Source organism: Spermophilus citellus, assembly GCF_964194105.1.
Source record: "Spermophilus citellus genome assembly, chromosome: 11".
Lineage (NCBI taxonomy): Eukaryota > Metazoa > Chordata > Mammalia > Rodentia > Sciuridae > Spermophilus > Spermophilus citellus.
Genome location: NC_138192.1, coordinates 70,200,061 through 70,216,799, shown reverse-complemented (window position 1 = coordinate 70,216,799; position 16,739 = coordinate 70,200,061). Strand labels below are relative to the sequence as shown.

Genomic DNA, 16,739 nt, shown 5'->3' with positions numbered 1-16,739 from the left:
GGGGTGTATTGCATTCTATTCGTGGCCATCTTGGGAATCCATTATATAAAATTTAATTTTGGTGTCTATAAATAAAGTTTTATTGAAACATGGACATGTTCATTCATTTACATTATACCAATGGCTGCTTTTATACTATAATGGCAGAGATCTTATGTCATATAGAACCCCAAATATTTATTATTTGGCCCTTTACAGAAAACGTTTGCCAGTCACTGGTCTGTAGCATGTTTTACAGAGGAACCTTCCTATCTTTCCAGTTAATGTTTTCTTGGCTTGAATCTGTTTTCTTTCTTCCTTATTCTGGTTGGTAAATACCTCAAGCTTATGAGCAGGAGAAAATTGGGATAAGATGCTTTTCCATGAGCCACTAACCTCAATTTTCAAATCCACCATTGGCATGTCTCAATGATATTCTTATTATCAATTCACTCATTAGGTATCACAGGAGATAGGGTACATTAACAGCTATATGGTAGGTACCTTTATTCCCAGTGGATTGAAGAAACCATTGAATTACTTTTGTCTTTGCAATTTTCATGAAAAAAAGGAGAAGGGGTTACATTTCAAAATAGAAAACTATGTTCATCAGGTCAATATGCCAAAAATATAAGGTGAATTATAAAATATATACTTTAGACCTTTAACATACACACACACACACACACACACACACACACACACACACACACCATGAACTACCATTCTTTAATTCTTGATCATCCTCAAGTTATAGTGGTAAATAAATTTTCTAGTTTTATATAGGCTTACAAATCTTTTACTATGCAATAAGATACATATTTTCTTTGTCTCTTCTGAGCATAATTTTCAATTTTGTATAGCAAGATTTGTTTGTGTATTTCTTCTCACACAATTTCAACATAAAATAGTGAATAACTGAAACAGATAAGTGGTGAAAACTTGCCAGACTAAAGCCAATTATCACAAGTAATTCAAACATTTATTATGTATTCAAGTATACACAAAGGGCAGGGATTCCTTGGGCTCTCATCAAGTTATTTATTCAATATTTTTATACCTCCTCTGTGAAAAAGAAATGTTCTATTTAGTTATTTTTAGGTACAATTTATGTTTAGAGTTAATTAGAATATAGAGAAATGGTACACAAAAAAAAATCAGGTGAGGAAGAAGTGAAAAGTGAAAGCAATGAGGTTAGAAGATAATGCTTTTGACATTTAGAAAAGAAAAAGAAGTTCTAAGTTAAGACTCAGGGAAAGCTTTGAAGCAGGCCTTTGAAGAACATATAACATAATATTTGAGCATGATCACTAGAGTGAGGATAATGTTTCTGTTTAAAAGGCAATACAGATTTACAGTAAAAACAAATGAGATAAATTAGTGATTGCTTAATCCATGCAGAATTAGTGATAACTGATTCATAAGGTCACTCATTAGCTATTGGTTCATGATAATAAATAAACAGAATTATAATTCATAAAGTTGACAAACAACTCTAGAATAATTAAGGAACTACCAATTATATAGAATTAGAATCTGAGAAGAAATTTAAAAGTTATATTACTGATATGCCCCTCCACATTAGAGCTATATCTTAAACTAGTCTAATTTTTAAATCTTTTCTCTCATTTATTCTTTTTTTTCTTTTTATTGGTTCTTTTCAGTTGTACATACACTAGGATTAATTTTGACAAATTTTAAAAGCATAGAATATAATTTGTTCTAATTCAGTCACTATTACCTCCCCTCTCCCTCTCCCTGTTCCCTTCCCTGTACTATACTGACTTTTCTGCTATTTATTTACATTTTTTAAAATTAGTGTTTTGTGGATATACATGACAGCGAGATTCGCTGTGGTATATTTATATATGTACCTAGGAAAGCTAGGTCAGATTCACTACTTTGTTCTTTTCTCATCTCATCCCTCCTTCCTCCCCTTCAGTCCCCTATTCCATTGATCTTTCTTCTGTTTTTTTTTGTTTGTTTGTTTGTTTGTTTTTATCCCACTACCCCTTATTTTGGATTAGCTCCAACATATAGAGAAAACATTTGACCTTTATCTTTATTTTTGCCTGGCTTATTTCACTTAGCATCATAGTTTCTAGTTCTGTTCATTCACTGCAAATGGGTCAGTTTACTACCATTTAATTGAAATGGTTAAAAACCATAAGTTTAAGGGCTAGGATAGAGTACTGCTTGCTAGCATCATAATAATAAAAAATAATAATAACAACTCAGTGACAAACAGACACACAAAGAATTTCCATTAATTTTAAACTTTAGAATAACAGATTTTAATCAGCTCAAATCTGTATCCAGAAACTGTTACATTAATAAACTAATGCATTAAAAAATGAGACTTTGAACAAATACTTTCATGACTGTTTCATTTTTTGCCCAATACAGTAAAAGATATGACACGAATTGGAACTTATTATTTATATTGGTGCTATCCATTAGATTATGGTAAAATTTTTCTTTTTAGGATTTTTGAAGTAAAAGAACTGCTTACAGTGAAATGACACAACAAAAAAATTGTACTGAAAAGTGTGCTGACACTTGCATAGGTCAAGTACAATAATGCTTTAAAAGACTTACATCATCAATATTCCTATTAAAACACAAACATATGTAACCATATATTTCATAGTAACACATGAAAAGGCTAGAATTAAAATAAAATTTTAATTAAATAAAATTAAAATAAACTATTTTAATTTGTTAATGATCATCAAAATTGTTTTCTATGATTCATATTATCCCTACCTCTAGAACTTTGTTTGACAGTTTCAACCTGCTCTCTCATACTTACACATCTCACAAAGTGTTTAAGATGTGGCTAAAATCAAGGGCGAGTCCTTTCTCCTCAGATGTGATTTTGATTTTTTTTTTTTTTAATGAGAGGTGGATGATTTTAGTCATGAAGAGACTTAATCAAATAGTAATTCAATTTCCTTTTTGTTTTCTATATAATATAATGTTTAAATATAATTTATGCATTTTCTACCCTATGTAAAATTATTCTTCTTCTTTAAAAACACTGTTGAGTTCACCTGGATCTTACTTCAGGGAAGAAAAATGGAAATGGTCTTGCTCATAAACAGGACTTTTTTTCAAGGATAGACATTGTAGTGACTTCTTTTGTAACCCTTCCAGGGACAAAATGATAAGCAATTAAGTCAGTTAGTGTCATTATCTCATAAGAATCAGATCGAATGCATGGATCCTCTTCTGTCCCTTAAAAGTCACTTCAATTTGCAAGTTGACACAATAATTAGGCAAAATGGTTTGTTATAGGAACTCTGTAAGTACCATGTGTTTCTTTTGTTGAAATAAATGGCACTAATCTTCTGGGATCAGTGAACAGAGATCTTGGTCTGAATGACCTGATTACAATAATACACCAATTCTCTTGTTTTATTGTTTGTCATTGGAAATAAGTAGAGATTATAAATGAGTATTAGGAGAATTTTTAAAGTTTACTAAATGCAATTTGACAAAGGGACTTCTGCTACAGAAAAGGACTTAGAAATGACCTACCTTGATGCTGAGGGATCATTTTGTCCTCCCCACTGGAATTCTTCATGGGTATGGCTTACACTGCTCTCCAGAGTTCTCAGTTCTCTGGTGTATGGAGTGAGTAGTGAGGATTCTGCCCTCTCCTCCACTGCTCTCACACGTTGTGGTCTGTTGGTCTGTGGGTGAGAAGGTTTGGAGATTTTTTTTTTTTTTTTACTGATTTGTTTTGTAGCCTATATTTCAGAAAAGTTTGCTTAATTTTTATTTCTTGTCTCTTTATTTCTCTGCCTCTCATTCTTACCCTGATATAGGTTCTGAACTTATTTCTGGCTTTATTGCTGAGTTCATTTAGTTCGGACAATCTCACAGCAATTGAGGAAGACACGGATGCAAACAACCTCCAGATTGCTGTGGCCAGAATCAAAAAGGGAATAAATTATGTGAAACAGACCTTGCATGAACTCATTTTAAAAACATTTTCCAAAAAGCCAAGAATGTCCAGGGAGGTAAGACGAGCAGAAGATCTAAATGGCAAAAAACACAACTATATCTCAAACCGTACACTTGCTGAAATGAATAAAGATCACCCCTTCCTCAAGGGAAAAGATAAAACCAGCGGGTTTGGAAGCAGTGTGGACAGAAGCTTGATGGAAGGAAGCGATTGTCAATCCTTTATTCATAATCCCAGCCTCACAGTGACAGTGCCAATTGCACCTGGAGAATCTGATTTGGAAAATATGAATACTGAGGAACTTAGCAGTGATTCAGACAGCGACTACAGCAAAGAGGTAAGACTGCTTTACACACATTGTTACATGTTACCAACTAGTAGGACATGAATCAAATTTCAAATGTCTGTTGTCCTCAGTTTTTTCCAACATTGCATAGGCTAATGGAGAATGTGTGGGTGAGTTTACACAACAATGTCCTGAAGGTTCATCTGATAAAGTTTTCTTCTTGATTCTTAGTAATTAATTTAATCTTACTTTGCTGTATTTGAAAGCACCAGGTATCTTTGATGTTCTCATCATCCTTCATCCCATGTTAACAATTGTAAAGTCACATCAGAGTCCTTCCAAGTTCTGTTGAATGCGCCTATCCTCTCCTTCATCATCATCTTCATACTCATTGCCAGCCCCGGCCACTGAAAGTGAAGTCTCTATTGGTCCCTCTGGCACTACTTTCCATCTACTCTAATTCACTTATTAGGTTAATTTCACTCAGATTTAATCTTAAACACATCACCCCACGATGTGTTTATGGTCCCCAAATTCTCCTGAATTATGCACTGTATATAAAGCCACCACCCTAGAGCCTCCAGGAGCTTTAACCAGCTGTATGTCTTCATGCTCAGCTGTAGAACCATCACCTGGACCAGTCTTCCTTTCAGATCATAAACACTTTCTACCTGTGTGACATGCTTGTGATTTCCTTCTGCAGCCAAAATCCTATATTCATTCTTCAAGGCATAGTCCTCAGATTCTTCATCTATAAAACTGAGTATTTAAACTATAATTTACATTCATATTCAAAGTGTTTAGAAAAATACCCAGAGTGTTCCAAGGTGTTACCCATTGTATCTAATCTCTGCCCAAATGGATGGAATCTTTTCTCATTTTTAATCTGATACTGTCTTTCTTGGATTTATTATTTAGTCTTGCATTTTAATGTTTTTGAAATTATGGTATGCATAAAATTGTACTTTAAACTCATTGAGAACAGGAACATCTTTAAAAGCTTTCTTTTGGGTCCTCTTTACCCATCTTACCTGTATGTTTTTAATTGAGTCAAAGTATGTGTTGAACTATAATTTACTATGATGAAATACAACTACCACAAGTGAATAGTATCATAAATTATTTTTTATGTCATTGCTTAAAAGATGCTTCAAGCAAGATTTACTTGCTTGAAAATAATTTTCTTTCTTTAGGTCACATTAAAAATTAGTTGACAGATATTTGCCAAACATCTTATATCTATTTAACCCCACTAAGATCTGCTCTCTGTGAGTTTATAGTGGATATAGAAAAGAAGGTTATATGGAATAATGATGAACTACATATTAATCATGAACTATATATAATATATTATATATATATATATAGTCATATATATGTCATGTATACTGTAAATGCTCAGTGCTTACATATTGTGAGAATAAGTGATTAAATGAAACTTTTTATTTAGTCAAGGAAATTTTTTCCAAGATGCTGAAATAAGGAATAAAATATTTTATATTTTAAGTCCTTTATATAGAAGAAATAATGCTTTGAAAAGTTATTTATTTTATCTTAAAGGTAGAATCTCAGATTCTGCACACTTTCATGGTAGCAGGTATCTGAGCTTGGTCTCATATAGAAAGGGAAATTAACTCAGTTACCCATTTTTATATGAAGAAAGATTTAAAAAGATTGAAAAACCTCAGTTGCCTGTCAGACAATCACTCTCTGTGCAAGCTCAGGACTCTAGGTGTTGAAGCACTTCAGGAGTTGCAGGGAGTAAACCAAAGTGATTTCATTTATTGAGTATTTTGGTACCTGAAATAGACTGTTACTGTTACTGATTAAGTTACTCTGCCACCTCTCCCATGAAACATTCTGAAAAATCATCTTGAAGTGTGCCACCTTCAGGACATTGAAACCCACTAGCCAATATACTAGAACAGAGCAAGGAGGAAGTTTCAACATCTATAGGAAATGATAGCTCAGAAATATTAAGCTGTGGTCAACTGGGAAATCCATGTGTCTGGGGTCTTCGTTTCCAGCTGTTTAAGATTAGAATGTTTCTGGAACAACTTTTCCTTTATTGTTTTGTTTTGCGCTTCAGTTTAAACCCATGAAATGCAAATTTTCTTTATCTAAAGTATCTCTAACCCTTCTGTGCGAACCTTCCCTGCTCTAATTCCCATGATCTTCTGCTCCCAGTTGAATTTCCAACTTCTCAAACTGCTTATTTTCTCCTTTGTACTTTCTTCTTGTTTCCATCTCTTAGATGTCTTTAAAATCCCGATTGTCACATTCCTGATGAGACTTGATGAGCCAGAGAGGCAGATCTAGATTACCTAATACAATGTAACTCAGAATTCCTTACATTCAGGTCATCTGGGTCCTGACAATTTCCTTGGGGCATGATTAAGAATACAGGCACTCAAGAAAGAGTGCTTGCCTCAAATCCTAGCTTTGATTCTTACAAACTCCATTATCTGGAGTAGTTCATTAAGACAGTAAAAAAAAAAAAAAATACACACACACACACACATACACACATACACACACACAAAGAGAGAGAGAGGGAAAAAACTACTTTTTTTTTCAGTTTACTTACATGTAAAATAGAAATGCAATGAAGATTACAAGACTAATAGACAATGTCTGTCAAAAAGTAAGTGTTCAACGATCAATTATTGTAAGTATAGAATTGGATCATCATCACACACACACACACACACACACACAGTCAAGAGCTATTTGATATGAAAAGAATTTAAAAGAGGTAACATGATGTCGGGCAGTGGTTCACAAATTAGTGTGTGGAAGACATTTGGGGAGCTTGTTACAAAGGCCTTTTCTAGACATAGTCTCTGAAGTCTGCCTAAATCTGAATGCAACCTCTGGATCCTTATCAAGACTGTTCCTAGTGACTACTGTGATGGATGGAGTTGTCGTGGGAAGTGAACCTACCTTCTTCCCTGACTTGGGTTCATGTTCTTGATATATTGTTTTGATTATTCAGGTGCTGTTATGTTTTTCTCATTTGACTCTTTAAAGACCTGTATTTTCAACAAAGGGAAAGAACATCAATGGCATTTGACACCTCTCCCTCTTTCTCCCTAAAATCCCCTGTCTGTATGACCTAGTACCCCATTTCCCAGTATACATTGTAGAGATATTTCAGTCTACCTTTAACACTAACTCTCAAGAAGGCAGATTTCCATGGCGGGTACGTAGTTAAATGTACACTCCAGAATCAAGTCAGAATATTTAATAGTAAAACATCTTACCAAGAAATGAGTTCAATTGAAAGGTTCATTTAAACATTTCTGAAAAAAAACAGGTGGCAGCAGAACATCCACATTTATCAGAACAGTCTCTTTGAATCAAGAAGGCATATGGTCATCTGGAGTATATCCATGAGACTAAGTCTCCTGTCGCTGCTTCTCAGAATGTCAGCACTGAATTGACAGCTTCTCTCAGTCAGCCTCCTACTGAGGAGCAGGGCAGCCCTTAAGGCAAAACTCAAACATTAACACACTGTGCAGATCTTACCACCGGCAATGGAATGTTTCCTCATTATGGACCTCAAGTGAAGTATGAAATGTATCCATTCATTCAATAAATATTTATTGCAACTTGCTATGCTCCAGGCACTGTGTTGATTTCCAAAGGGAAAATGTCCTGCTCTCACTTAGCTGCAATACAAATCTATCTTAACTTATAAGTTAAAATGTAAGAGCCCAGGGACTGGATATAAGGTCATGAACTGTTTGAACAATGTATTAATGTCTTAGTGCTTAGGAAACAAACTTGATGACTAAAACAACAGATATTTTTTGTCTGGCAGTTTTGGTGGCTGAAAGTCTGAAATCAATGGTTCACCAGGGCCACACTCTTTCCCAAGATTCCAGGGAAGAATCTTCTGATTTCTTTGAGCTTCCTGGTTTCTGGTGGTTTCTGACAATCCTTTCAGCTTGCAGCTGCATCACCACAATTTCTGTCCCCCTCTAGATGTGTTATTTCCCCTCAGTGTCTCTGTCTTCTCCTCTTCTTATAGACACCAGTTATATTGGATTAGAACCCACACTAATGACCTCAACTTCACTTGATTATATATGCAAAGACCCTATTTCCAAATAGGATCACATTCAAAGGTACCAGAATTAGAATTTTAATGTATCTTTTAGAGAGGATACAATCCATATTTTGACTTAGAAGACTGAATGGATATTGATACTCTTAAAATATGCAGAAAGAAGATAAAATTTATGGGGTAGGGAAGATATAGCATTTAGTTTGGGGTCACTTAGTTTTGAGATTCTTGCAGGACAGAAAAGTGAAACTGAATTGTAGGTATTTATTAACATGTCTTAAGGAAAAAAAATCAGAGCTGAAGACAGGTTGGAATTTTGTATGTTAACTTACATTAGTCATGGGATTATTATGAAAGAGAAATCTGTGTGTAGAAAAGATTTAATGAGCAGTGTTCTCAGAAACAATACCTAACATCTATCAAAAGTGAGGGATTCCAGCTGATTGGGCAGAGGGGGATGTTGAAGTGCTATAATTACAACAGAGGTCTTGGTTGATCCTACAGTGTCCCTAGTAATAGTATGACACTTTGGCATAGACCCAAATTAAGGGAAGAGGGTAAGGCAGCACCTCTGTTCCATGACAATTTCCAAAGAAGGACTAGGCTGTGAGCCATCTGCATCTAACCACTTCTGGAAGCTGAAACAATCAATGGCTCACCAGAGAGTGGGATCTGAGTTGCTCTCCACAGCATCTCCTACACAGCAAGGAGCACAGAAAGTTAAGAGGACACTTGATCACCTCAGCAATGCCAGAAAAGCAAGCACACACACACACATTCAAAGGGAAATATGTAGACTAGCCACTTTGATTCACATTATAAAATTTTTCTCCTCATAATAATCCTAGATAGTCCATGTAATTAATCTGTATTTGTAGAGACTGAGACTAAAACAATGAGAAAAGATGCTATTACTTCCTTATGCTTCTGGGGCTTTCTAAAATTTGAAGTCCTGGCTTTAGGCACTATCTTGCATGCCACAGAAGACAGGAGAGTGAGTAGGAATGTAATTATTTTCTGTTACCTCTCTGTAATGGTTCAATTTAGAATCAAATATTCCCTTACAATGATATTATGCATTTTCTGGTACATTGTTATTCTAATATTGCACTCCTAATTACACTTCTAATATTACTTAATGCTGATTCATTAGGTTATAGTTTATCTCTGAAATCATTCTCAATTTTTATATTTTGGGTATTTAAATTTGTTTCCTCAAAATTATCTCATTGTCTTCTTTATGGAACTGATTTTAAATCTTATAATACTTTTTATCTCAAGACTAAATAACTCTTCCCTTCCCAATCATTCAATATTACCAGTATACTTTATATATTATAGCATTGGTTGGTGCATATTAGTGTGTGTGCATACATATATTTCTATAAAATATAATAGTGCATTATAATAAAATGCCACTATTTTCTCATGCAAATTATTGACAAATATGACAGACTCTTTGGAGCAAATCCAGGCCCTAGTGGTCACTCCTAATACATTCATGTCTGGTAAAATCCCCTTTGCAGTAGCTTTTAGGTTCTTAATAATTCTAAGGCTTATTTCACTCTCACTTGTTTGTTAATGAGACTGATATGTGATTCAGAAGCATCATTGAAAAAAAATGATGAAATAACATTAAAAAGCATCACTGAAGTTCAGTTCATTGACTTTAAAGCTTTTCCTTTGTCTACATGACCTATTGCCTTATTACAGAAAAAACAGTAAAAAAATTTGGCATCATTTCTTTTAAAAAAAAACCTCATTGTGTTTTTGAATCCTCATGTTTTTTTCAGGGAGTTGTGTTTATTAAAATTAACTAGTTATTATATCATTTCTCACAATTAAACTTTATAGGCTGTAGAGTACTCCCACTCACTGGTGCACTAAACTATACCTATCCATTCAGACTCCAGTTATTTGAATAAAACTACTTTACTTGATGGTACATGAGCAATCTCCATATATGCATCTTTTTTTCTGGCATTACTTTTGTATCCTGTGTAAGTCAAGGTGAACACCTAAATACATTGGAATAACTAGACCGAATATTCTACCTTCATATTTAACAAGGTCTGGAGGTCAGCAGTCCACATGGTTTTCGTGTTCAAGGCTCTAGTCTTCACATGTGGCTTTCTTCTATTTAATCCCCATTTTCATATATGACTGATATAATGTAGCCATATTTATGTTCAATTTCCAGGCAGGGAAGAGAAGGAAAGAAAAAGAGGCAGAGGAGGTGCTTGTCACACTAGTCTGAGGAAAGCTGAAGCTTTCCCAGAGATCCTGGGCTGACTATATGGCTTGTGTCTATTGGCAACAGTAGTGAGACACAGTCTCCCTTAAAAGCAAGGTGGCCTGGCAGAAACAGGACATTTATCTGCGTATATTGCCACCTTGATTAAAATGTGGACTGTCTTAGTAGGACACACTGTAAAAGATATTAGTAGTGTTTGATATGCTTCTTCCATATTTTTACTTCTCCTGGTTATTATTCCTTTTTGAGAAGAAATTCCTTTATGAAATATTATTTACAAAAGTATCAAAAATTGAAGGAAAATAATTTTATTTTCTAAAAGATGTAGACACTGGATATAACTTGGGGAAACATATAGCCCATTATACCATATTGGACATAGATTTTCTATGTTCATTTATCAATCCATGAATAGAGAAACTCCATATCATCTACAACCACAAAAAAAGGGTCCTAGTTAGAATAAGTTATACTACATATATGTATAATATGTGAAAATACACTTTTCGGTCATGTATACCTAAAAAAATGAATAAAAATCAAAATAAAATGAAATAACGGCATATAAAATTACCAAGAAAGAAAAATTAATTTTTACTTATTAAATTAGAAAAATATACAAAATAATAATATATTGAGTTGAGCAATAAGAAACTACAATATTCATTTTACCTACATAAAGTAGACATTTCACATAGCTCATTGTAAAATAAAGGCAAATAAAAATGTGAAACAGAGTTTATTCTATGAATGTACCTTTATTAATTACTTGTATTAATACTAGGCTACTTAGTATTATTTCATTTATTTATTGTATTTATGTATAACAAGAGAATGTTTTGAAATTTTCTATGACTATATACCCAGCATTATGATAGGTGTAGTTTTCTCTCTCCCAAGTTGTACTCATGAAATATTTTTGGCCCTTTATAAATATTGGGTTCCCCAAAAAACCACACTAAAACTTCATATACTTCAAATGTGAATAGAAAATAATCATTAACATGAAGATGTTTACGATTTAATAATTTGCACCTAAGATAATTGTGCAAACAGTTATACCATGAAGCAAAGCAAAGCGCATTTCATACATAACAGAATAACAAGCCAATCCATTGAGGATGCCCTGAGCAAGGGACTGTATCAGGCTGGAGCACATGAGTAGGGAGTCCCTTGAGCCAGCTCCTACAGTATGGAGATACGGTCACTGGGCAGATGTGTCAGAAGGAAATCTCAGGCAGAAGAGCAAACATACATATGGTTCACCTGATTCACTCTTTCATTTATCCATCCACTCATTTATCTATTGAGTATTCAACTTGGAAAGCCATCATCTTTGGAAAAACTTAAAAGTGCTTTCTTGTTAAGAAATGGGTGCATTCTACTGATTTGACAAAAAAAAATTGTTTAAAGATCTGTTGTAGTCAAGGTTAAATATTTTATATCCTTTTGCTGTAATGGTGTTTTTTTTTTCCCCCTTCATCATTAGGTCTATCTATTGATTTTTTTTCTCAAAGTCTTTTTCTGAAAGAGGAAGTTTTAGTCTACAAAAGAATAGTTTAGGTTTTTACTTATTTCTGAACTTTAGAAAATATAATCTTTTCCAAAAATTGATTTGACTCAGCAAGATCTAGGTCTGACTTACAGTTGTGTTTTGGGAGGAAGCTGGCCTTTGATCCTGTCTTTTATTCATAGATTCTTTATTAAGAATCACTCTTCTACATAATGATTTTATACCATTTTTTCCTGCCAATTTTCTAAAAATCTTTCCATCTTTAAGGGATTTGTTCACTTGCCAAAAAAAGAAAGAAATATTGATCTTATATATTTAAATCAATGTTTCTTACTGTTTGTATTTCAATAAGTCTGAAACATCACTTTCTTGCAATGCTGTTTAGAATGTCAAAATAATAAAATGTGATAATTAAAGGTAAACCAAGAAATCCCAATTTTACAATATGCTTTTCCAATTTATACAATTTACTCTTACTCCACTCCACACTGTATATTACCTGCTTTTAAATGATGATTGTATTGAAGAACAAGCAGAATGTAAAAGTTTCACACCAGCACATTACAGTATTTAAATTTATCTCTTAAATAATATAATTATGTAACTTGTTGATTAAGTATATGTTGAGTAATATTTAACCTTACTACTATGTTTCAAATATATTACTTAATGTGCAGGATTTTCAAACAGATAACTAATTTCTATCTACAGGTACATGATGTACAACTTGATAAAGCACAGTTGACTGAACTCTCTGTTTCATGCTGCCTTTCTAAACTTCAGTAACTACCCTTCTTACTTCTCACAGGGGTAAAATCAAACTGGATCATTCAAGGATGCAGATCGGTGCTTTAACCAGGCAGACACATATGTGACCACTTTTACACAGGTTACCTAAAAACATAATACATATATGATATTTTTTTCAGTGTCTTGCATGCTGTTCAGCTACAAAATCTATTTTGCCTGATCCATTGCAAGAAAGTAGAAACATAAACGATTGTTCAATAGATGAATTGACATCACAGCATGTCATGGGGGCAATTCCATCATTCTTTGTGATTCTCTTGATGACTTCTTTGACATATTTTTCATGTCCTTAGGTGATTTCAAGTGCATGATCTGTAAACTTTTATTGGATGGATTATAAAAGTAAGATACAAAATGTAACAGAAGCCATCAAAGCAACATTTAGTCACAACATTTAGTCCAAAAAGAAAATCTCTATCAACTTTAAATTCAGTAGGTTAGAATTTCATTAAAAACAAGTTTTGTGGGAGAAATTTTTCAGCTATAAGCATAAATTCAGAGCAAAACATGATCATTGCATTTTTACTCCCATATTAACATATAAGGGATTTAAGACTCATATGATTCAGCTGCTTTCTGAATACACAGTTATGAAGTTTGGGGCAGAGCTATATTACTTTAGTTTGTAGTCTAAACTTTCAGTACATTTTTAAATGATTTTAAGCACCATGATCTCTGAGATATTATTTTTTTTAATCAATTCAATAATTTACATTTGGTTTTATTTGCTCATATATAAGTTGCATCAACTAAAAGACAATAGATTCCACCTATGCATGAGAGATAAGTGCTTAAAATGTTTGATTCCAGAACCAATATTGCTCACTGATGAGAATACGTTTCTGATTGTATAATTTTCTGACTGGAGTAGACCTGAGCAGCTAGGAGGTCTAAATACAGCAGATTGTGAAGTGAGCACTAAATCTTTCAGTGAGATAGAAAACTTTTTTTTTTTTTTGGCTAAACTTAGAACACTAGTATGGGTAGCTTTTTCTAATATTTCTATAAATTATTAAAGGATATATTACTCAGATATATAATATATTACTCAAATACATAATGTTTTGTTTTAGTAAACTTTAATTCTAATTGTTTCTAATGAGGAAAAATATATGTTAATGAGAATCTTGCCTTTTTTTATAATCCAGTTCATATTCTGAATTCTTCTGTCATTGTTGAAATGTTCATATTATTTGTTATCCATTGTGAAATGATGAAAGCAAAACTTTATCCTGAAATTGATACAGTCTATGCTAACAATTTACAATGGAAAAAATTATTGTTGTGTTTATTGAAACTTGAAATTAATGTTAAATATGATCTTAAGTTAAAAAAGATTAATTTTTCTATTTAAAATTGGTTGTAATTTAGAGCTAATATTCTTTTTTTAAAAGAGAGAGAGAGAGAGAGAGAGAGAGAGAGAGAGAGAGAGAATTTTTAATATTTATTTTTTCCAGTTTTTGGTGGACACAACATCTTTATTTTATTTTTATGTGGTGCTGAGGATCAAACCCAGTGCCCCGCGCATGCCAGGCAAGGGCGTTACTGCGCTCATCCCCAGCCCCTAGAGCTAATATTCTTGAAGAAAATTTTTATTTCACAATGTAAAAAATTGTCTTTAATGAGCCTAAATAGAGATTCACATATATACAACAGTATCTACATGTATATAGGTAAAAGTCATTGCATCTGAGAAAACTCTTTTCAGAAATATACTTACGTACATCTATATTTACATATACATGTGCATGTTGTAAATTCATAAATTATTGTTACTATTTTTTTCAACAAAGACTGTTAGGAAAGATGTGTATGTTAACAGATGATCTTTTGATGAAATAAAAACTGAATATTTCAGTTGTAAACAATGAGTTAAATACAGAACATTGGCAGAAGTTGCCTACATAAAATTTAGAAGAAACACATTATTCATGTAAACTTTATATTTTGCCTTATATTTTCAATATTAGAAATCTACTTGTTTAAATGACCATTCAGTGAAATTTGTCTGTCCTCATTATTTGTCTGTCATCATTATTAGTAGTTTCTGAAGATAATATAGCTATTTCAATGTGCAGGTTGCTTCTTTCCCTCCCTCCCTCCCTCCCTCCCTCCCTTCCTTCCTTCCTTCCTTCCTTCCTTCCTTCCTTCCTTCCTTCCTTCCTTCCTTCCTTCCTTCCTTCCTCTCTTTCTTCCTTCTCTCTCTCTCTCTCTCTCTCTCTCTCTCTCTCTCTCTCTCTCTCTCTCTCTCTCTTTCTTCCTTTTTCTGGGTTATTTAAAAATTACCAACAGTATTTAACAAATTCAAATCTTAGAACCAACACTTTAACCTCACATTCTGCCTTCAGGTTTATTTAGGTTGCAATCCTTGTTTACCCACTAACTGCAATTTTCCAGAAGGTCTCAGTAGTAACAATGTTTAAATGTTTGTTTCCAAAGTTTACAGAACACTTCTAATTGGAAACACTGTAATCCAGTTAATTCAATACTTGTTTTCTGAAAACAACCAGGCGAGCATTTTAGTGACTGGGCACAGAGCCCTTGACTACAGACTGGTGCTTTATATTCCAAGACTTTATTGGTGAATGCCCTGACCCTTTTCCTTAGAAGCTGAGAAACTGAGAGTCCAGCCTTCTTGTGTGGCCAAACGTTACTGTTTTTTTCTGTTTGCTTTATATTCAATGTCATATGTTTAATTCTATCCGTTGTCATGTTACTGGATTGAAAGTGTCCTAGGTGAAAGACTCTGGGAAAAATAAGACCTTTCGATAAAACCATTGGTTTTATATTTAATGTCCCTGGTGGTGACTACTATGTGACCTTGTTATTCCTCCATCTCCATGTTGACCCGTGAGGAAACTGTGAAGTGCATTTACTGAGGAATGAACAGCTGTTTCCCATGAGTCTATACAAGATTCCTCTGCTGGCAAACAAAAACAAAAACAAACAAACAACAACAACAACAAAAGAACACTAGGGAAAGAAAAAAAAAATCAGTTTTCTTGCCCTTGATTTGAAAAAGCAGAATTTTAGCTACTCGTAATTATAATGTGAGCCAATATTTTGCTGCAACTTGTAAATAAGCCAAACATTGTCTGTTAAGTCAGTGAATATGAGAATCCTGATAACAGAGAGGAAAGTAATATTATATTTCCATCCATCAAGAATATCTAGAGTACTTTTTTTAACACGGGCAATTTCAGACATATCAGAAACAGATTGAGGGTCCAGAAATCTAAATCAGGTAAAGAAACTAAATTTTATTACATTCAAGATGGAAAACACAAGTGATAATATCATAGGTGATCTCTAATTGAAAAAGGCTATGCAAAAATAAAGCTTGTGTTTTCTCCAATACCTTTTAAAAAACCATGATACTTCTAAGTAGAGAAAGACTACTGTGATCTTTTATTCTGGAATTTTTCTTTTTTTCCTCTTTTGTAACTTTTATGTTTTGTTTACTTATTTTTATGTGGTGCTGAGGATTGAACCCAGGGTCTCATACATGGGAGGCAAATGCTCTACCACTGAGCCACAACCCCAGTCCTTGTGATCTTTTATTCTGAACCTTATTTTCCTCCTTAATGATTCAGGAATATCATTACAGATATGGACTGCAATATTGGGTTGTTGAATTTAAAAATGAGTGATAATGAACTTGAACCTAATCAAATTGTTTTTCCTGCTTATTGATACATAATGGAGCTTAACTTATTACTAATGTCTCCCATAATTTTTCTTTTTTGTGCCAATACCTTTATTTCAGTTTGCTTCTTTCAACCTTCTTGCTGTCTATTTTGTATCTTTGTTTTGATGCTCAAGTGAAATAAATATTCTAGGCTCTGCTCCTTAAAAGAA

The 16,739-nt window shown here is 33.4% G+C and overlaps 1 protein-coding gene across 1 annotated transcript in view; it reads left to right on the top strand.

The window, feature by feature from the left end:
• Positions 1-16,739, top strand: part of SCN9A (sodium voltage-gated channel alpha subunit 9) — a gene marked incomplete at its 3' end in the record, with an annotated part of 181,825 nt that overhangs the window by 123,899 nt on the left and 41,187 nt on the right. The window contains exon 17 of the mRNA XM_081262212.1: positions 3,810-4,286. Coding sequence (XP_081118338.1) covers positions 3,810-4,286 — 477 coding nt within the window. The remainder of the gene's footprint in view (positions 1-3,809; positions 4,287-16,739) is intronic.